The 20,934-nt window shown below is 48.8% G+C and overlaps 1 protein-coding gene across 1 annotated transcript; it reads left to right on the forward strand.

The window, feature by feature from the left end:
* The first annotated feature begins 3,241 nt into the window (after positions 1–3,241).
* Positions 3,242–20,641, forward strand: LOC309346176 (galectin-4-like). The gene is made up of 10 exons (XM_081869911.1): positions 3,242–3,359; positions 6,927–7,015; positions 8,865–9,066; positions 10,624–10,764; positions 11,476–11,532; positions 13,532–13,567; positions 14,889–14,918; positions 15,683–15,771; positions 17,360–17,519; positions 20,362–20,641. Exons 1-10 carry the CDS (start codon positions 3,315–3,317, stop codon positions 20,506–20,508), a joined length of 996 nt encoding a protein of 331 aa, XP_081726037.1. The 5' UTR covers positions 3,242–3,314; the 3' UTR covers positions 20,509–20,641.
* Positions 20,642–20,934: the final 293 nt, after the last annotated feature.

Here is a 20,934-nt window from a genome sequence, read left to right on the forward strand (position 1 = left end):
CCCATCATGGGGATTCGAACCACCGACCTTCCAATCAGCAAGCCCTAGGCTCTGTGGTTTAGACCAGTGTTCTCCAACGTTGGGTCTCCAGCTGTTTTCGGACTGCAATTCCCATCATCCCTGACCACTGGTCTTGTTAGCAAGGGATGATGGGAGTTGTAGTCCAAAAACAGCTGGAGACCCAAGGTTGGGGAACACTGGTTTAGACCACAGCGCCACCCGCGCCCCTGTTGCTATAGGAGTGCCATGCAAATGCCAACCCACTCAGCGCCTGTATGAGGAAACCACCTCCTTGCCCTTTGCCTTGGGCGGCAAAAAGTCTCCGTTCGGCCTTGGTTTACATCTGTTCGAGTGGGCTGGCAACCTGGGAGTCGCCTCTTGGGTGCCCGGGTGCCCATCCCGTTGTTCCGTCTTCCAGCTGGCTGCCAAAGTCCAGAGTCCAACCGGTGGGGCGTTGCCTCCATTTATGAGGTTCATCTGTGCCCTCCCCACAGTGCCCCCTTCCCTGGTCCCAGCCCATCCTTCGCCACTCCCAGGTGGTTCCTGCCAAGACCTGCCACTTCACCCAGTCTCACCCACCCTCCCTTTCCACAAGCAAGGCTCTGGGAATGTTTGCTGTCAATTCATTCCCTCTGCCCAGCCCAGCCACAGCAAACAGCGCACCCACCTGTTAATGACCAATATTGGTTTCCCAGGGACAACAGTATTGGGGGTTTATTGTAGCTGCTTCCTCCCAGGGTGTTCACGCCAGTTCCCGATGCAACCCGCTCCGCAGGGAGGGCGTTTCAAAGATTTGCTAGCCAAGATAAAGAAAGGAGAAAGGGGCAGAGGTCTCGGGTGAGGAGAATGTCAACGGCTGGGCTTGAAGCCAGGGCCCGAGTCAGGAAGGTATGATGCCCTCAAATTTCCTCAATGCCACCTTTGTGCCACTTTAAAGAGCTGCAGCTCCCCCCTCCAAATATATATGTATATATATATCCTGGGGGCTATAGTTTGATGATTGGTTAGGAGACTCCCCTCACAGAACTACAATTCCCAGACTTCCCTGGGAAGAGGGATTGGCTGTTAAGTCACTCTGGGAACTGTAGTTGCGGGAGAGGAATAAGGAATCCCCTAACTACTCTCAGCACCCATAACAAACTACAGCTCCCAGAATTCTTCCCCCCCAAAAAAAATTTATTCATTTTATAACACAACCGAACAACACACACAAAAAACCCCCAAACAAATTATTGTCTTATCCTTATTTTTTCTAAACATCGTTAGGTGAGCTTCCACAAGTCCCCCCCATCTGATTTTCATTTTACCTCAACTTTAGCAGTTTACAGATATCATAATTTCTAGCCATTTTTTTTAATCACGCTTACCTTTACCATAGAAATCTTCACATTTTATCACTTACAAATAATACTATTTTAAAATACACTATCTTCTACTTCTAACCCTACAGCCTATATCCACTTCCAGAGCGATTCTAGGATTTAAATATTAACATATTTTTTTCAGATTTTCTTTAAACTTCTCCCAATCTTCTTCCACCGTCTCTTCTCTCTGGTCTCGGAGTCTCCCAGTCAGTTCGGCAAGTTTCATATAGTCTTATATAATTCTTGGGGGGGGGGGAGCCATATCAATTTGAAGTGGCACCATAGAGCTTTAAATGTTTTGAGTAACTCCAGGAAACAGGTTCACCGCCGGCACTCAGGTGGCAAACCCAAGCATTTTTGCGGAGGAGGTCGCGGGTGACGCTGTGGGTTAAACCACAGAGCCTAGGACTTGCCGATCAGAAGGTCGGCGGTTCGAATCCCCGCAACGGGGTGAGCTCCCGTTGCTCGGTCCCTGCTCCTGCCAACCTAGCAGTTCGAAAGCACGTCAAAAGTGCAAGTAGATAAATAGGTACCACTCCAGCGGGAAGGTAAACGGTGTTTCCGTGTGCTGCTCTGGTTTGCCAGAAGCGGCTTAGTCATTCTGGCCACATGACCCGGAAGCTGTACGCTGGCTCCCTCGGCCAATAAAGCGAGATGAGCACCGCAACCCCAGAGTCGGCCACAACTGGACCTAATGGTCAGGGGTCCCTTTACCTTTACCTTACTGTCTGCCTGTGGATCTTTCCGCCTGCTCACATACCTTTGAAACTTTCCCTGCCGGGATGATCACCCCAGTTTCACTCCTGCTTTGCATTTGTTTCATTCAAGCCGCTTTCGTGGTATTACTCAGCGGCGAGAGGTGATCTCTGCACATGGACAGAACCCGATCGACCAACATCTTGAGTCCACATCTTGAGACGCACACCTTCCTGCCCGTGCTCCTACACAAGTCACAGAGACCCAAAGATATGATTTTTGGGTGGATGTGTTTGCACTGCCCCCAAAAATGCATGTTTTAGGGCATTGCATGACATCACAGCCCAGAAAATGTGCTTTTTTAAAAGGGTAAGATATCAGTGTGGAATTGCACAAGATCTCGACACCCCAAATGACTGCTGTGCTGTCATGTGAGAAAACAGGGTGTCCCATTTTTTCCTGGGTGCTTGGGAGAAATGTAGGATGTGATGAGTTTGGGGGCTAAAATTACCCAAGCTCTAAAACACCCATATCTGCTCTGGCACCTTTCTGATGTCTGAAACTGCCCTTGTGGGAATTTTGTGAGGTGCCCTAACTCTCTGAGCGCCTGTGTCCCACTCACACGACCACAAACTTTTAAGGATAACTAGTATTGCGTATTCTTCAGAGCTGATTGGCTCTTAGCAAATAGACAGTGGCCAACAGCTCTCGTTCTACTTGCCCTGAATCCAATAGATCTCCTCTGCAGCTAGGCAAATCATTTCCCCAGCCCCCTGCAAAATTTATTCCAGGTGAGCTACTGAGATACAGACGTTTCACGGGTGAAACCGTTTTCCAGGCACGGAGGAAAGCAAAATGGAAAGCTTGGCCTGTGAGATTTCTGCCTGCTGGGCTGTTAAAAGCACCAGAGCAGCCCAGGCGGATTGACAAATCTCTCTCTGCAGCACTAAACCCTGGTGACCACTTATTTCCTTGCTGCAACCACTAGGCAGTCCAAAATAGGAGCAAAACCCCCGAATTTTCCATTGCGGAACAGCCAACGAGGTTCCCCCCCTCCCCAACTGCGTCCTCAGTCTGGGCTGAGGATAAGACAGGTGAGCTCCTCACCTGTTGAGATGGGTGGGTCCTGGGCAGACCTCCTGGCTGCTCCACCCCTTTTGAGCCACGTGCTATAAAAGTATTCCTGGTGGCTCTGGGTGGTTTTCCTGCAGCCGGTCTTGATCCACATCTGAGCAGAAGTCAGACTGCGGCACCATGGCTTTCGTTCCAGCACCCGGTTACATGCCCACCTACAATCCGGTAAGCCTTCCGCCTCCATCTCTCCCTGCGCAATCTGTGCTCCCGTATTCTCTGCAAGAAAAGAATAAAATTTGCCGTCACTTAACCTGAGTATTCCATTCCCTTTCTCCCCCCCCCCACCCCCCCAAGACCTGCTCTGGGATTTTAAAAATGCAATTGTACTGTTTAACTTATAGCTCATTCGCACTTACCCAGTCAAATGGGCAGGGTGCTAATAATAATAATAATAATAATAATAATAATAATAATAATAATAGCCACCTTTTGCCCTGCTCTATCCAGGCACAGGTTCATGCTTTTATAGCTCTGTGTTTGAGCTCTCTGTCTCTCTCTTTTGGCCCAGAGCTCCCCCCCCCCTCAAAAAACAACAACCCAGCTCTTTAAAGTTGAAGCGCCACGAACGATAAATCGCGTCTTCTGCGAATTGCAGTTGGCTCCAATTCACATTTAAAGATCAGGTTATTGTGGGGAAAACTCCAGAGCAAAAGAGAGAGAGCGCTTGGACACAGAACTTTAAAGCTCAGAGGGAAGTGTGGATCAGCCCTCATTTATTTATTTATTTAAATCAAACAGAAGCATTTGGCAGAGCGGCCTCTAAGGTGCCTTTAAATTTCATTTCAATTTGTATCACAAACAGGTTTTCCTATCTGAGGTTACTGTAGATTTGTATTGATAAGTAACCTTGCCCGATTCACACACATTCTCTCTCTGGAGAAGAATTTGCTACTGTTTTATCTAAGAGTTCTGTGTGTTTCTGAAGCTTGCGCTGCCTGGAGTTCGGTTCAAGCACTCCATCTGAGAACAAGCCCCTCCAAATCTCCCCATTCCCCCAGTCTAAGAACTGCCAGGGCACCATGAACGAAAGTGTGCACAGTTCCTTTAGAAAGCACTCGCCGCAACTGGTGCCTGGGATTTTAGGCCATTGAACTGTCCTAGCAAATGGCTTTGACACCGGTGACCTGCTGTCTATTTTATTAAGGGTGCCGGAAGTCACGGCAATTGTGACACAGAACGCACTCCACAGACGTACCTGCGTGTCCTCCCCACTCCCTTGGTTGCACTTTTATTAAAATCAGTAAAGGTAAAGGGACCCCTGACCATTAGGTCCATTCGTTACCAACTCTGGGGTTGCAGCGCTCATCTCGCTTTATTGGCCGAGGGAGCCAGCATACAGCTTCAAGATCCTGTGGCCAGTATGACTAAGCCGTTTCTGGCGAACCAGAGCAGCGCATGGAAATGCCATTTACCTTCCCGCCGGAGCGGTACCTATTTATCTACTTGCACTTAGACGTGCTTTCGAACTGCTAGGTTGGCAGGAGCAGGGACCGAGCAACGGGAGCTCACCCCGTCGCGGGGATTCGAACCACCGACCTTCTGATCAGCAAGTCCTAGGCTCTGTGGTTTAACCCACAGCGCCACCCGCGTCCACACAATATAAATAATGCCAGGCCTCAATATAGTTTAAACTCAATATAGTTTAAAAACGGCACAAGTCAAATGCAAAACGCTGGGTAATGCCCCTCTAGAAATCCTTCGGTTGCCACCGCTTCCACTATTTCTGAGTTCCTGCTCCTCTGCCTATCTCCACTCCTTGCTTGCTTGCTCACTTGTGGGGGGGGGGGCAGGTGAGCAGATGGTAAGAACCAGGGGAAAGAAAAACAGGACAAGGACTGACCCCCCCCCAAAGGAGTTCAAAGTCGGGAAGCCAACTTTGGCGTAGACCTCGGGATGTGCCAGTAAGGTTGACTCCTGACTCTGACCTGGGCAGCGTCCCAGACTATGTCCCAGAATCCTTTGCAATGCACAGAGATTTCCCCCAGGAGACAAGCTGATTTGTCAAGGAGAGGAAGAAAAGTCCTAAAAACCGGTCAATTTACTCAACGCAGCAAACTGAGCATTTTTCAAGGTCCTAAACGCGTTTCCGTGCGCTGCTCTGGTTTCGCCAGAAGCAGTTCAGTCATGCTGGCCACATGACCTGGAAAAACTGTCTGTGGACAAATGTCGGCTCCCTTGGCCTGTAAAGTGAGATGAGCGCCACAACCCCAGAGTCGTTCGCGACTGGACTTATCTGTCAGGGAGGGGTCCTTTACCTTTACCTTTTTAACATAATAATAATAATACAGTGGTACCTTTGGATGCGAACAGGATCCGTTCCGGAGCCCCATTCGCATCCTGAGTAGAATGTAACATGCGTCTGAGCATGCGCAGGTCACGTTTCGCCACTTCCGCGCATGCGCGTGATGTCATTTTGAGTGTCTGCGCATGCGTGGGTGACGAAACCTGGAAATAATACGTTCCGTTAGTTCCGGGTCACGGTGGAGTGTAACCTGAAAACGCTCAACTTGAAGCATATTTAACCCGAGGTATGACTGTAATAATATTTTTTTATTTATACCCCACCCATTATTTACACCCCACTCTGGGCAGCTTCCAACAAAATATTATATAGTCCTTCAGATATTAAAAGCTTCCCTATACAGGGCTGCCTTCAGATGTTTTCTAAAAGTCTGGTAGTTGTTTTTTTTCTTTGACATCTGGTGGGAGGGCATTCCACAGGGCGGGTGCCACCACCAAGAAGGCCCTCTGCCTGGTTTGCTCCAGTGCTGCTTTTCCTGATGGAGACTTTGCCAGGTATATAATGCACCTGTTCCAATTTCCCTTTTAGCCAGGAATTTGAAGCGTTTGGTCAATTTTGTTTAATCAATGTGTTCTTCCTACACTAGCATAGTGTTTGAGCCCGGCTCCCTAATGCACGGCTAGGGGGGCCATTGGGTTAACACAACAAGGCCTATGCCTTCCTTCATATGGGGGTGGGGAAGGCACTTCAATCAATGGTGCCCATCCTGGATCCTGATCTCGCCAGTCCGACCCAGCTGGCGGAAATGTTCCCCTTCCTTGGTTTTCTTCGTTTTAGTTTTGTGCGTGCAAAGATCTGATAAGGGTACTTGGCCAGCCAGCCATCCACCCGACCTCTTCCTCAACGCACCTTTCCCAAGTTCAGATCCTGTGGATAAAAGCAGAACTCATTTGCAGCTTGGACCTCAGCCAGCCTGCTCCACCCTAAGCGAGTCCGTTTCATAGCTGGATGGCTTAATAATTAACACGGCGCTTTCTGCAGATTCCCAACCGATCTTGCAAAGCAAAGGATGAGCTGGCAGCTCAGGCCATTCCGAGTTCTCGGTTTTCCAGTCTTAAGTACAATCCTCCACAATTTCTGAACCTGTTTTGAAATAAAAATAAAGAAAAGGTTATCGGGGAAAACGCTCAGGGCTTTGAGTGCAGGGTTCCCCAGATAGGACCTTTTTGTCCTGATATACATAAGAATAAAGTGGTGCTTCAGGTTAAGAACAGTTTCAGGTTAAGAACGGACCTCCAGAATGAATTAAGTTTTTAACCCGAGGTACCACTGTACTGGAAAAAACATAGCTTTAACTATACGGTCCTTTGTTGGCAAGGTGATGTCTCTGCATGTAATTTTTTTTTTTTAAGTGTCCCCGGATTCATTGAAAAGATTCTGGTAACCATATATATTGCATCTCTCACACCCCCAAACCTCTTGTCTTTCAGCCCCTCCCTCATACCCAACCAGTCCCCGGTGGACTTCGCCCTGGCATGTCCATATATGTGGCAGGGATGGTGCCACAACATACCAAGAGGTAAGGGGTCCTTTCTGGGTAGGAGGGGTGGCCACAGAACTAGGACTGACCACCTCGGACCAGCTTACCTGCGAGATCACCTGAGCCTTCCATCCCATCTCGACCGCTTTTGATCTGCAGAACTGGCATCCTTACAAGTGCCACAAAACACCCCTTTCCACATTCGTATGAAATATTTTAGTGTGGCAGCACATGCACTTTGGAACTCTCCGCCTATTGACACCTTCAGTTTACTCTTTTGTAGCAAATGCTACAAAACATCTTCTTTTTTTAAAAAAGGCAAGTCTATCCAGACATGTAGAATGTTGGACATGTGTTCTAATCTTTTTTCAGCTTATCGTCGATTTTAATTGTTTTTCGAACGTTTACAAACTGCTCTTATTGAGAGTTTTATTCTTTTATTATGTTTGGGAACTGCTTTGAGGTGGGGTTTTTTACACTCAAGTGGTAAATAGTAAAGGTAAAGGTAAAGGGACCCCTGACCATTAGGTCCAGTCGTGGACGGCTGTGGGGTTGCGGCGCTCATCTCGCTTTACTGGCCGAGGGAGCCGGCATCCAACTTCCAGGTCATGTGGCCGTTTACCGCCAGAGTGGTACCTATTTATCTACTTGCACTTTGACGTGCTAGGTTGGCAGGAGCAGGGGCCGAGCAATGGGAGCTCACCCTGTCACCGAGGATTCGAACCACTGACCTTCTGATCGGCAAGCCCTAGGCTTTTAACCCACAGTGCCACCCGCGTCCCTCAAGTGGTATATACATTTTATCTAATAGATATTTTTTTAAAAAAAAGTGTGATAATATATCCTCTCTCTTTAACGCTGCATATTCTGCAAAAGCCCACATCCTCTACCAAGAAACTTCCACATTAATGTAGTTTTGTGCAAACGTGGCAAAAAACGAGAGAGCAGATCTGATTATTCTTTTTATTCTCCTAGCCATTGGGCAGAACTAGAAGCTACGTCATTGCTTCTTGGCTGCTATAAATCCTCATTTAGGCTACAGTTTTGTACTCACTTACCTGAAAGGAAGCCCCATTGGACACAAAAGAACTTTATTCTCCATGGACTATATTGATTGATTTCACGACATTCATATACTGTAACTCTTGACTGTTAATAATAATAATAATAATAATAATAATAATAATAATAATAATAATATATTATTATTCATACCCCGCCCATCTGGCTGAGTTTCCCCAGCCACTCTGGGCGGCTTCCAATCAAGTGTTAAAAACAGTACAGCATTAAATATTAAAAACTTCCCTAAACAGGGCTGCCTTCAGATGTCTTTTAAAAAGAAGATAGCTGCTTATTTCCTTCACATCTGAAGGGAGGGCATTCCACAGGGCGGGTGCCACTACCGAGAAGGCCCTCTGCCTGGTTCCCTGTAACCTCACTTCTCACAATGAGGGAACCGCCAGAAGGCCCTCGGCGCTGGATCTCAGTGTCCGGGGTGAACGATGGGGGTGGAGACGCTCCTTCAGGTATACAGGACCGAGGCTGTTTAGGGCTTTAATAAAACCTCAAAGCAGTTTTCCAAAATGTGCACATTTTAGCTTTAGAACTTGCTCCTTGCATGTTTTGAATCATATTCCAAAGCAAGAACTAGTAACTTGCTCTCTCTCTCTCTCTCTCTATATATATATATATATGAGCAATGAGGGCTAGTAACTTGCCTATTGTTATTTAAACGGAAGCCACCCTCTGAAGGATGCCAAATTCAGTGTGAATCAAGTCTTGTGGGAAGTGGGGTGGAAAATATGGGCATCACAATATAACAGCAAACAGGTTGCCCTCTGACTACATTTTATTGTTTTTCCCGTTTATTTCCATCCATGATTTCCAGATTCAGCCTGAACTTTGTCTGTGGCATGAATGACGGGGCCGACATTGCACTGCACTTCAACCCTCGCTTTGATGGCAAGGACAAGGTTGTCTTGAACACCTTCCAAGGGGGCAAGTGGGGCAAGGAGGAACACCATAGCATGCCCCTCCAAAAGGGTTCACACTTCGAGGTCATCATCATAGTCAACCCCGACGGATACCAGGTTTGTGTGAGCACCCAAGGGTGTCAGACTCACCGATTCCCTGTGCGGGTCCCAGAGTTCGCCGTCCGTTCAGCCTGAATGCAGGAGATGCTGATGTCTGTACACAATAGGTTAAATAAGTAAAGGGACCCCTGACCATTAGGTCCGGTTGTGGCCGACTGGCGTTGCGGCACTCATCTCGCTTTATTGGCCGAGGGAGCCGGCGTACAGCCTCCGGGTCATGTGGCCAGCATGACTAAGCCGCTTCTGGCAAACCAGAGCAGCGTACGGAAACGCCGTTTACCTTCCCGCCGGAATGGTACCTATTTATCTACTTGCACTTTGAGGTGCTTTCAAACTGCTAGGTTGGCAGGAGCAGGGACCGAGCAACGGCAGCTCACCCCGTTGCGGGGATTTGAACCGCTGACCTTCTGATCGGCAAGCCCTAGGCTCTGTGGCTTAACCCACAGCGCCACCCACATCCTAATAGGTTAAATAGCAGCCTTCTAATCTGATGCCATGGAATGTTCAACAATATTTGACATCCGTGTAATTATACAAAATGTGCAAACTAGTGCAAACATACCATGATGAGACCAATATAAATTGCCATTCTACAGCCTCCTGCTGCAATAAGCTTTTCTCCCAGATCCAGAAGAGGCATGAACAGGGCGTAGGAGAGGTTGGCTTCATGCAGGCACAGTCTCCAATTGCTTGGGGGGGGGGACCCTTGAGACAAGGGGACGTAAGCATCTGTGGGGAGGCTGGGACCTTTGGTCTCAGCAACCGCTTCATAGTGGCAAGACCGACTGGAGACAAGCTGCTGTGCCCGTTAGGCCTGACATCCCTGTGTCTTTGCTAATAGTTCGCTCCAACTTTCTCAGTGTGATTTATTGCTGGCTCGCTCTTCAGTAGGGTTGCTGGGTGTGAAGAAAAGTGGGAGATGGGGTAGGAACATAGCTGTCAACTTACAGATTTGAAAATAAGGGACCAGCAGCCTTTAAAATAAGGGATCAGCAGACAAAATAAGGGATTTTCCAAGGGGCACAGGTATGTTAAACTTCTGAGCCCCTCTAAGCCAAAGGCAGAAAGCCCAGCCAGCAGCCAAACGAAGCCTCAGGCGGTGGTTCCCACAGCGCAGCAACCCGGCAAAGGGGATGCAGCAAGGAAAACCACCGTCCCCTCTCCGCTGGGAAGCGCTGAGCAAAGGCGAGTCCCCAGGCAACGCGGCCGATTTGATCAGCACAAGGCATGCAAGCTCCACCCCCAGTCATTCTTAGACTCCTTATTGGGTGAGCAACACAGCCAAGCAACACAGTTGGAGCCTCCCTCCTCCCTAGCCGGCAGGGAGGGAGGGAGAGGAGCTGCTTCCTTTGAAACCCAGGAAATTTAAGGGATATCATCAATAAAGGACAACAGTGGGACACGGCGCTGGGATAAGGGACTTTCCCGCCAAATAAGGGACGGTTGACAGCTATTGGTAGGAATGGAATGGAGCGGCTGAAATGATGGGGGGAAGAGTCTCGGTGGGCTGCAAAGGGGCTCACTTGCACCTCCTCCTCATTTGTGTCCTGGCAGATCCTTGTGAACAGGAACCCCTTCTGCACCTTCGGCCACAGGATCCCTCCCGAGCGAGTCCAGGCTGTGCAGGCCAATGGCGACCTGGAGCTGCAGTCAGTGACCACCATCGGAGGAGGAGCCGCCATGATGGGAGGCGGGGTGAGCATCCGAGATCGTGGAAGGGGGACCATTTTCACCCTTCTGAACAAGTTTCCAGGGCGCCATGTGGCAGCAGTGGGAGGGGTCAGAAGCAAAAGTGGGTGGAGCAATGGATGCTAGTTTACTCTCATGCGGAAACACACCCTCCCTATCATCCAATCAGGCAAGCGAGAATCTTTATCAGAGTTCAAAGACACATTCCAGGAAGGCAAAAAGGAGGTTGCAAAGCAGGAATTGTAGATAGGGGTGTGGTCTGTGTGGGAGTGGCCTAAGGAGAGGGGTCAGGGCTTGGGGAGAGTGCTAGAGGCCAGATAAAGAGTTCTCAAGGCCCACATTTGGCCCCCAGGCCTGAGGTCTCCCACTCCTAAGTAGAAATGGGGGTGGACTTTGATTCCATTTCCATTTGATGGCAAATCCAAAACAATACGAAAAGCGAAACACAGCCCTTCTGCAAAATTCACACTACCCTGAATTTTGCAGGGTGGTTCTCCAAACATCCAGCATTTCACAAAATGCATGCAAGAGCGAATAAGAGTTAACGCAATAGAGTAGATGGCATATAAGGGAAAAACAGCTTCCAAAATGGGTTAGCCAAAACTGCATATTAAATAGTGCTCGCTAGGAGAAATTTGCACTAAGATGCTGGCGAGTTTTCATGAGGGTTAATTGCCTCAATCTTCCTTGCTTCTCTTTCCGGTGCAGGGAATGCCAGGGATGCCAGGGATGCCAGGGATGCCAGGGCAGCAGTATCCACAAATGGGGATGCCTGTAAGTACTACAAGGAGGCGGGGAATTTCAAGGGGGCGGGGACTGGGCAGGGCACAGGTTGTGTTTGGGTGGTGTGTGTGGTGCTGGGGAGATGGGATGAGAGGCAGTGTGGCGCAGTGGTTAGAGCGCCGGGCTGTGAGCGAGGCGACCAGGGTTTGAATCCTCACACATTCATGAAGCGCACTGAGTGACCTTGGGCCCAGCCTACCTCACAGGGTTGTTGTGAGGATAAACTGGGGGGGGGGTGGAGGACCTCGCACACCTCCTTGAGCAACTTGGAGGAAAAGGTGGAGCCGATATACATGAACAAATAGGTATCTATGTCTCGGGAAGCCAAATGGAGAGTTCTGTGCAGGTCTGATAAAGTCTGCCGCACCACAACCTCAGTTGAATGGTCTGTATAGGCCACACTTTTTAAAATCACTTTTGCAAAATTTATTCTCCCGTGTTCTGATCTCTTGCTCGTTGAGGCAGCAGCAATTGCTTTCAAATTCTCTACAAATGGGTTTGGGGCACCACAATACGCAAAGCACAACAGGCGTATTTTTCGCTCTATAGGACACACAAGACACACCTAGTTTTTAGAGGGGGAAATCAAGAAAAAAACTATTATTTCCCCCCCAGGCCCCAGAGCTTCTCAGGGCTGCGGGGGAAGCCCAGGCCCCCCCCCCGCCCCCAAAGAGCAAAGAAGCCAAGACAGCAAGCTGGATCCATCCCACTGGCTGTATTGGCTTCTGCCATAGCCGCGAAACCTCTCCAGCCAGGAGCTAAACCTCTCCAGCATGGCTAAAGAAGCATGGCTAAAGAAGCCAATGCAGCGAGCGCGATCCATCCCGCTCGCTGCCTTGGCTTCCTCTTTAGCCTTGCGCAGCCTCTCCCGGCTAGAGAGGCTGCGCGCGGCTATGGCAATTCCCCCACCTCCTGCAAAAGCCCACAGGAGCCGCGCACCCTTTAAGCAGTGTGTGGTTCCTGCGGGCATTTCTACGAGGAGGGAGAAAGGACTGACTGGCCATGTCAGTCCATTCTCCCTCCTGGGGAAAAGCCCGCAAGAGCCGCGCGGAGCGTGTGTGCGGCTCTTGGGGGCTTTTCCTGCCTGCCTCCCCCCTGCATTCGCTCCATAGGATGAACAGACTTTCCCCCTTAGTTTTTAAGAGGGAAAAAGTGCGTCCTATGGAGTGAAAAATACGGTAATAACTGTGAACATTTTATTGGTTGTGAGTTCCTGTAGAACACAATTCTTAGGTAAAACTAGAAAAGTCCTCAAGGTAACAAGAACAACACAGCTGATGTAGACTGCTGGCACAAGGATTGTGTTATACAGGAACTTACAAGAATAAACAATAAGAAAAGAGAAGAAAAGAAAAGAAGAAATGTATTGGAACCAGAAACTCTTGGAAGATTGGAGTAAATATACAAGTTATTTGAAAGACAATTGTAACCAACTGACTTTGCGTGTAGGACTACAAGAAGTTTTGTAAGGAGAACTATATGAAATATTGCAGAAAAGATGGGAATGGATTTTAAGTTATGGGTTATTAAAAGTAACAGTTAGGATAACAAATGTAAGATTAAGAGATGAGGTTTGAAAATCATTAGAGGCGGTTGATGGAAGTCTCAGGCTAAAATAGCCAAAATGTTGTATAAGATGAGATGTCCTGTTTGGAAAATATATGTAAAGACTAATAAAAATGTATATTAAAAAAGAAAAGAATAAATGTATTATCATAGGTTATACACTGTATATATGAACAGTATATGTTGTACATACTGGGCTAGACCTTTACGTTAGGAAATAACCAATAAAATGTTCACAGCTATTATTGTTCAGCCTGTTGCGCTTTGGGTATTGTGATAACTGTATTTGCGTCGCAAGGTATTGAATTTGTTTTGGGTTTGGGGCACCAGGCAGATGCCCGATTGTGCCAACCTCTTGACGCTGGCACAGAATTTAGTCCCCGCTTTATAATTTCTCTCTCTCTCTCTCTCTCTCTCTCTTAAGGGCATGATGCCAGCATACCCGTCTCCCAACCTTCCCGTAAGTACTGCGAATAGACAGGGGGAAGAAGCATAAAACTTTCCCAGCTGACTTGCTTAGAGCTGACCAGTTTGATTAATTTCATTCATATATATATATATATATATATATATATATATATATATATATATATAAAAGATTTTCACAATTATAACAAAAACAACATAACAAAAAGAAGAAACAACAACAAAAAAACATACAAAACCCCCCACAACAATAAAAAACATAATCTTTATCCCCTATCCCTTAAAACCCAAATTTTATTTGCATTGTTAATTGACTTCCTCAAATCCCTCCCTTCTGAATTTCTTTGTATCTGCATGTAAGAGCTTTCCAATATCATTCCAGCTCTTATCTAATTTATTCACTTTTCTTACTGTTCTGAATCCCATTTATTTAATTAAATCCTAATTAAATCCTAGGCCTATTTGGTACTTTCAAGTGATTTCTAGTTTTTTATGTTACAATATTTTTTCAAATATGGGACGCGGGTGGTGCTGTGGGTTAAACCACAGAGCCTAAGACTTGCCAATCAGAAGGTCGGCGGTTCGAATCCCCGCAATGGAGTGAGCTCCCATTGCTCAGTCCCTGCTCCTGCCAACCTAGCAGTTCGAAAGCACGTCAAAGTGCAAGTAGATAAATAGGTATCACTCTGGCGGGAAGGTAGACGGCGTTTCTGTGCGCTGCTCTGGTTCGCCAGAAGCAGCTTAGTCATGCTGGCCACATGACCCAGAAGCTGTATGCCGGCTCCCTTGGCCAATAAAGCGAGATGAGCGCCGCAACCCCAAAGTTGGTCACGACTGGACCTAATGTTCAGGGGTCCCTTTACCTTTACCTTTATTTATTCAAATAGTCCTTAAATTTCTTCCAATCGCCTTGATAGTCCTCCTCTTTCTAGTCGCAGATTCTTCCAGTCAGGTCGGCTAGCTCCAAAAAGTCCAACATCTTCATCTGCCATTCTTCCACCCTTGGAATTTATTGAGACTTCCAGGTTTTTTTTTGCTAACAGCTGTCTTAAAGCGATTAAAGTGTTAGACCTGGGAGACCACAGTTCGAATCCCCGCTGGGCTGCCTCTCAGCTTCGCCTCCCTCACAGGGTTGTTGTGAGGATTAAAGGAAGAAGGGGACTATACTGTGTATGCCACCTTCGGCTGCCCGGAGGAAAAGATGAGAAAGAAACGCAATAAATAAATGAAAATAACAAAAGGAGAAAGGCTGGTTCAGCGGCTTTTTCTTCCCGGTGCTCATGGGATTCAGGTTGGGAGTCTCTGAGGGGATGCTGAACAGGTAAATGACCTCTTTGGGGTTTCTTCCCTCACAGGTGATGAATGCCCCTGCTTCCTACCACCCGGTAAGTCTTAGCGGGATTTGCTGAGATCTTCCTTTCTCTCTCCTTGCTGATTCTCAGCCAGTCCAGAGCCTGCAATCTTCATCTGAGGCCCTGCTCTGTTTTTGGCTAATAAAGAGTTAACTCCAACTTTCACAGTGTGATTTATTGCTGGCTTGCTGCTGGAAAGGTTAAATTGCTTGGAATAGGAAAAAGTGTTGCTGCGCTCAGTTCCTGCTTGCAGGCTTCTCCTATGCCAGGGGTCAGCAAACCTTTTCAGCAGGGGGCCGGTCCACTGTCCCTCAGACCTTGTGGGGGGCCGGACTATTTTTTTGGAGGGATGAATGAATTCCTATGCCCCTCAAATAACCCAGAGAAGAATTTTAAATAGAAGGACACATTCTACTCATGTAAAAACTCGCTGATTCTTGGACTGTCCGCGGGTCGGATTGAGAAGGCGATTGGGCCGGCCCCGGCCCCCAGGCCTTAGTTTGCTTAACCATGCCCTATGGGCATCTGCCTTGGGGCCTGATCCAGGTATAGGGTTGCTCTGATGTCCTCCTAAGCTTGGGCCACATTTTCCCCAGCATGCCTCTCTTAGCCCCTGAACGGCAAACATCCCGGTGTTCCAGACACACTGGTAGCTTGAGAAGATATTGCATATTGCCTTGAATAATAGAATCTTAGTGTTACTTGGAAGGGACCCAAGGGTCATCTAGTCCAGCCCCCTGCAATGAATATGCTTTTCAACTCCCGCAGTCATATATCTCTATAAACTTATGTTTCAGCAAGTGCCATACCGAGGAAACCTCGCCGGAGGGCTGGGATCCAAGAAGACCATCGTGCTGAGAGGATTCATTCCAGCACACGCTAAACAGTAAGCCGTCCTGTTTCTGCCTGTTTCCGTGAATAAGTGACAGCCCTTTTCTTTTAGACCAGGGAATGGCATTAATGCACACATTGTGCACTACTCCCTCACAGCAATTAGACCCACTTTCCACCTGATTCTCCTTGGAGCCTCAGATCCCCACTGCTCTTCAGCCCAATTAGGAGTCCTGAGTTTGGGTTTCATCTTGCTGAATCCCAGAGCTATTAGAGGCTGAGAGTGATAACAAAATGGGGCTTTTCATGCGCTGTGCAAGAGAATGAGGAACCTGCAACCTTCCAGCTGTAGTTTGGCAGCTTCTGCATGGCCTCAGGTTCCCCAGATGTTGTTCCATGAAAACTGACAGGCAACGGGTTCAGGTTATGCCACACAAAAGGATTCCTTCCTTCTGTGAAAAGTTAGCACATGGCATTCACTTGCGACAAGACACAGGCGCCATCGCCCAAAGGTGGCTTTAAGAATTGACTTAGAATGATTTGCAAAAGGGGGCAGCCCTGCCAGCTGCAATAAGCCGTGCTTGCTACGGAGAGCCCCCATGGTCAGAGGCATTCTACCTCTGAATAACAAAAATTGTAGGCAAATTAACAAGGGTGTGGGGGTCTGTTTCCTTTGTGCCCTGATTTGTGGGCTCCCCAGAGTTGTCCAGCAGGGCTGCTATAGGAAACAGGAGGCCTTTGATTTGACCCAGCAAGGATATTTTTATTTTATTCATTTATTTATTCATTCGTGCCATAAAATCGATATACAGTTGCAGAAAACCTCAAAGCAGTTTGCAAAACAAACAGAACGGTAAGATTATTAGTGAAAACGGTTAAAGTGCCCAGAAAATTAAAAAAAAAACTTAGTAAACTAAAAGCATGCCACCATTCTAAACACCCATCAAAACAAAAATAGCTTTTGACCGAGTCGAGTGGTGGCGCCTGCCTGGTGTCCATAAGGCAGGGAGTTCCAAAGTGCCGCAGCGCTAAAAGATCAATTTGTGATGGCCTGGGAATCCGATTCAGAGGCTGAACCAGAGGAATCCCAGCCTGCACAGGAGTCCCCACCTCCAGGGCCGGCTGAATTGGGGCAGGGCCTTGATCCTTGATGTGTCGGATCCTCAGGAGCAGGCACCAGGTGATCCCACTCTGGCTCCAGAGGTGGTTGAGGACTCAGTGCCTGCAGGTGAGTCTCCCCCTGGGCCCAGTAACCCTTTAGCCTCTCCTGAACTGCAGAGGCTCAGGGCAGGGAGGCGAAGGGAACTGGTTTCTCCCAGGAGGAGGGCTCACCTTAAGGCCAGGAGAGGCGGGTCTCCTGGGGGCCGGGACCGCCCCTGGCCTCAGAGAAGATAAAGGCCAGTCAGCCCGGTCCCAGGTTGCGGGAGCAACGTCGTTGAAGAGCTGTTTCGGCCAGCATCCAGTCCTGTTCCTCCAGTGTTCCTGTCCCCGCCCGGCTTCCTGCTTCGGACCTCGCCCCGCTCCTTCGGAACTGTTTCCAGGCTAGTGACCCAGGACCGGACTTTGACTACGCCAACGGTAACCTTCCCCCGGGACCAGCACACAATTTCTTACAAATCCTTTCCTTCCTCCTCCTCTTCCAGATTTCGGATCAACTTCAAAGCTGGCCCGGATACGGTTCTGCACATCAACCCCCGCATGAATGAGCGTGCTGTGGTCAGGAACAGCTTCCTGAATGGCCAATGGGGACGTGAGGAGCGGGAGCTGTCTGTCAACCCCTTCCAAGCCGGGCAATACTTTGACGTGAGTGTTCATTTGCCCAGAGCTGAGATCTGCCCCAGCCAGGATGGGATGGTGGGGTTGGGGAGAAACGGCGCAGTTAAATAACTTTAGACTCTGTGGCACGGGAAGGAGGGAACGTGCTTAGTTGGTGATGTTTCTCGCTGCAAAAAAAAAAAAAAAAGCCAAAATCCAGGGAAGAGGGTTATCGCTCCGTGGCAGTTGTTTGGACAAAAGATTCCTGCTTCAGGAAAAAGATTCCTGCATTGCAGTGGGTTGGACTAGATGAATCTTGGGGTCCCTTCCACCTCTACAATTCTATGAGTCTATGGTCCAAAAGGGGATGTGGGTGGTGCTGTGGGTTAAACCACAGAGCCTAGGATTTGCCGATCAGAAGGTCGGCGGTTTGAATCCCCATGACAGGGTGAGCTCCCGTTGCTTGGTCCCTGCTCCTGCCAACCTAGCAGTTTGAAAGCACATCAAAGTGTAAGTAGATAAATAGGTACCGCTCCGGCGGGAAGGTAAACGGCGTTTCCATGCGCTGCTCTGGTTCGCCAGAAGCGGCTTAGTCACGCTGGCCACATGACCCGGAAGCTGTACGCCGGCTCCCTCGGCCAATAAAGCGAGATGAGCGTCGTAACCCCAGAGTCGGTCACGACTGGACCTAATGGTCAGGGGTCCCTTTACCTTTACCTTTATGGTCCATAAGGGCAGCAGATCCTAACCCCAAAGAATGGCAGCGGCAACTGCGGCACGCTGCTCGGAGACCAGATCTGCCCCTTCCTTGGCACCCCCACTGTGTCCTCTTGGCGAAGGCAGATGCTGAGGATCTCCTCAGATAATAATAATAATAATAATAATAATAATAATAATAATAATAATAATAATAATTTATTTATATCCAGCCCTCCCCAGCCAAAGCCGGGCTCAGAGCGGCTAATAACAATAAAAGTAACAGAACATTCTAAAATCAACTCATTTTAAAATCAATTCAGAATCAAATTAATGGCAACCATTGGGCTAGAGTTCTATGACCCCAAAGGATGGGGTCAGACTGCGCCTTGGCCAAAGGCCTGGTGGAACAGCTCCATCTTGCAGGCCCTGCGGAAAGATGTCAAGTCCCACAGGGCCCTAGTCTCTTGGGACAGAGCGTTCCACCAGATCAGGGCCATGGCGGAAAAAGCCCTGGCTCTGGTTGAGGCCAGCCTAACCTACCTGTGGCCCAGGACCTCCAAGATGTTTTTGTTTGAAGACTGTAAGGTCCTCCGTGGGACATACCAGGAGAGGCGGTCCCGTAGGTACGAGGGTCCTAGGCCGTATAGGGCTTTAAAGGTTAAAACCAGCACCTTAAACCTGATCCTGTACTCCACCGGGAGCCAGTGCAGCTGGTATAGCACTGGATGAATATGATCCCGCGGCGAGGACCCCATAAGGAGTCTCGCCACGGCATTCTGCACCCGCTGGAGTTTCTGGGTCAGTCTCAAGGGCAGCCCCACGTAGAACGAGTTACAATAATCAAGGCTGGAGGTGACCGTCGCGTGGATCACAGTGGCTAGGTCAGGGCGAGAGAGGTAAGGAGCCAACTGCTTAGCTTGGCGGAGATGAAAAAATGCCGCCTTTTTTATAGCTGCAATCTGCATCTCCATGGAAAGGGAGGTGTCAAAGATTACACCCAAACTCTTAACGGACGGTGCTGGCACTAATTGCACCCCTGCAAGAGATGGGAGTTGTTCTCGACTTTTATTCCCCTCTTGCTCCCAGTGTAGGTCTCCACTCCTGTTGGGGGGGCACCGCCTTTTTGTGGTCTGCCTCAGGGTCCAAAATTGAATCCTGCTTTTCATTCGTGCGAATCGCAAAGCGGCTTACAACCATTAATAGAATTGTGGAGTTGGAAGGGACCCAAGTCCAATGCAGGAATCTCAGCTAAAAGCATCCATGGCTGATCTCCCTCCAACCTCGGCTTAAAAACCTCTGAGGCAGGAGAGCTCACGGCTTTCTGAGGGAGGCCATTCCCCTGTCGAACTGCTCTCCCTGTCAGAAAGTTCATCTTGACGTTCAGTCGGGATCTCCTTCCTCGTATAACAGAGCAGAACATCACGAACGCAGCAGAAACATAGCTGTCAACCGTCCCTTATTTGGCGGGAAAGTCCCTTACCCCAGCGCCGTGTCCTGCTGCTGTCCCTTATTGATGATGTCCCTTAAATTTCCCGGGTTTCAAAGGAAGCAGCTCCCCTCCCTCCCTCCCTCCCTCCCTCTCTGCCGGCCAGGGAGGAGGGAGGCTCCAACTGTGTTGCTTGGCTGTGTTGCTCACCCAATAAGGAGTCTGAGAACGACTGGGGGGTGGAGCTTGCAGGCCTTGTGCCAGTCAAATCGGCCACATTGCCTGGGGACTCGCCTTTGCTCAGCGCTTCCCAGCGGAGAGGGGACGGTGGTTTTCCTTGCTGCATCCCCTTTGCCGGGTTGCTGCGCTGTGGGAACCACCGCTTGAGGCTTCGTTTGGCTGCTGGCTGGGCTTTCTGCCTTTGGCTTGGAGGGGCTCAGACATTGAACATACCTGTGCTTGGAAAATCCCTTATTTTGGCTGCTGATCCCTGATTTTCGAGGCTGCTGGTCCCTTATTTTCATATCTGTAAGTTGACAGCTATGAGCAGAAACCATACAGAATAATTGACAGATCCTCAATAAAATATTGAGCTAAGTTGGGGCCAGCCTTGCTCTGTGGCAGAAGGGACAGCACTCATGGGCTTCGACACAGGTTCCCCCACAGGGATCTGGTTTGGCCCCTGTGAGAACAGGGACTGGGTGGGCCGTGGGCCCGATCCGACAGGCCTTTTCTGACGCTCTCCTTCTCCCCACGTCGAAACAGCTTTCCATCCGCTGCGGCAACCAGCGCTTCAAGGTGTTTGCCAACGGCCAACCGCTCTTCAACTACAACCATCGCTACCAGAACTTCCAGCGCATCGACACGCTCGAGATCGACGGAGATGTGGAGCTTTCATACATTCAGTACTGAGCCAAGAAGGAGGGGGACAGAGTCGGAAGCACCCAGCAGCCAGCTGTATTTTCTATGCAACACCCAGCTCCTTTGGCTCAAGGAAGAAATGGAATTTCTAATTGGCAGCTGCAATAAAGCGTCTTGTTTTGAAGGAGTGTGTTGCGTGCCTGCTTCTTTGCACAAACAGGGCAAGACCCGAATTCCTTTCGGTAAGATGGTAATAGCCACATCTTGGGAGCCAGGCTGGAAGTTGGGGAGTTTGGGCTCTGGTACTTCTTAGCTGCTCATTTCACTCTGAGACCTAAAGGCAAATAACAGAGACTAAGTGAAATATACTCGGAGTCGAGTGTGGATTTCATGTTCTTTATTCAGCTCATAGTAGTGAGGAATGAAAAGTTTCCCCAAAGTATCTGCTTTATATACATTATTTACACAATGGGTCAC

Source organism: Podarcis erhardii (genome assembly GCF_964252035.2).
Source record: "Podarcis erhardii genome assembly, chromosome: 7".
Classification (NCBI taxonomy): Eukaryota; Metazoa; Chordata; class Lepidosauria; order Squamata; family Lacertidae; genus Podarcis; species Podarcis erhardii.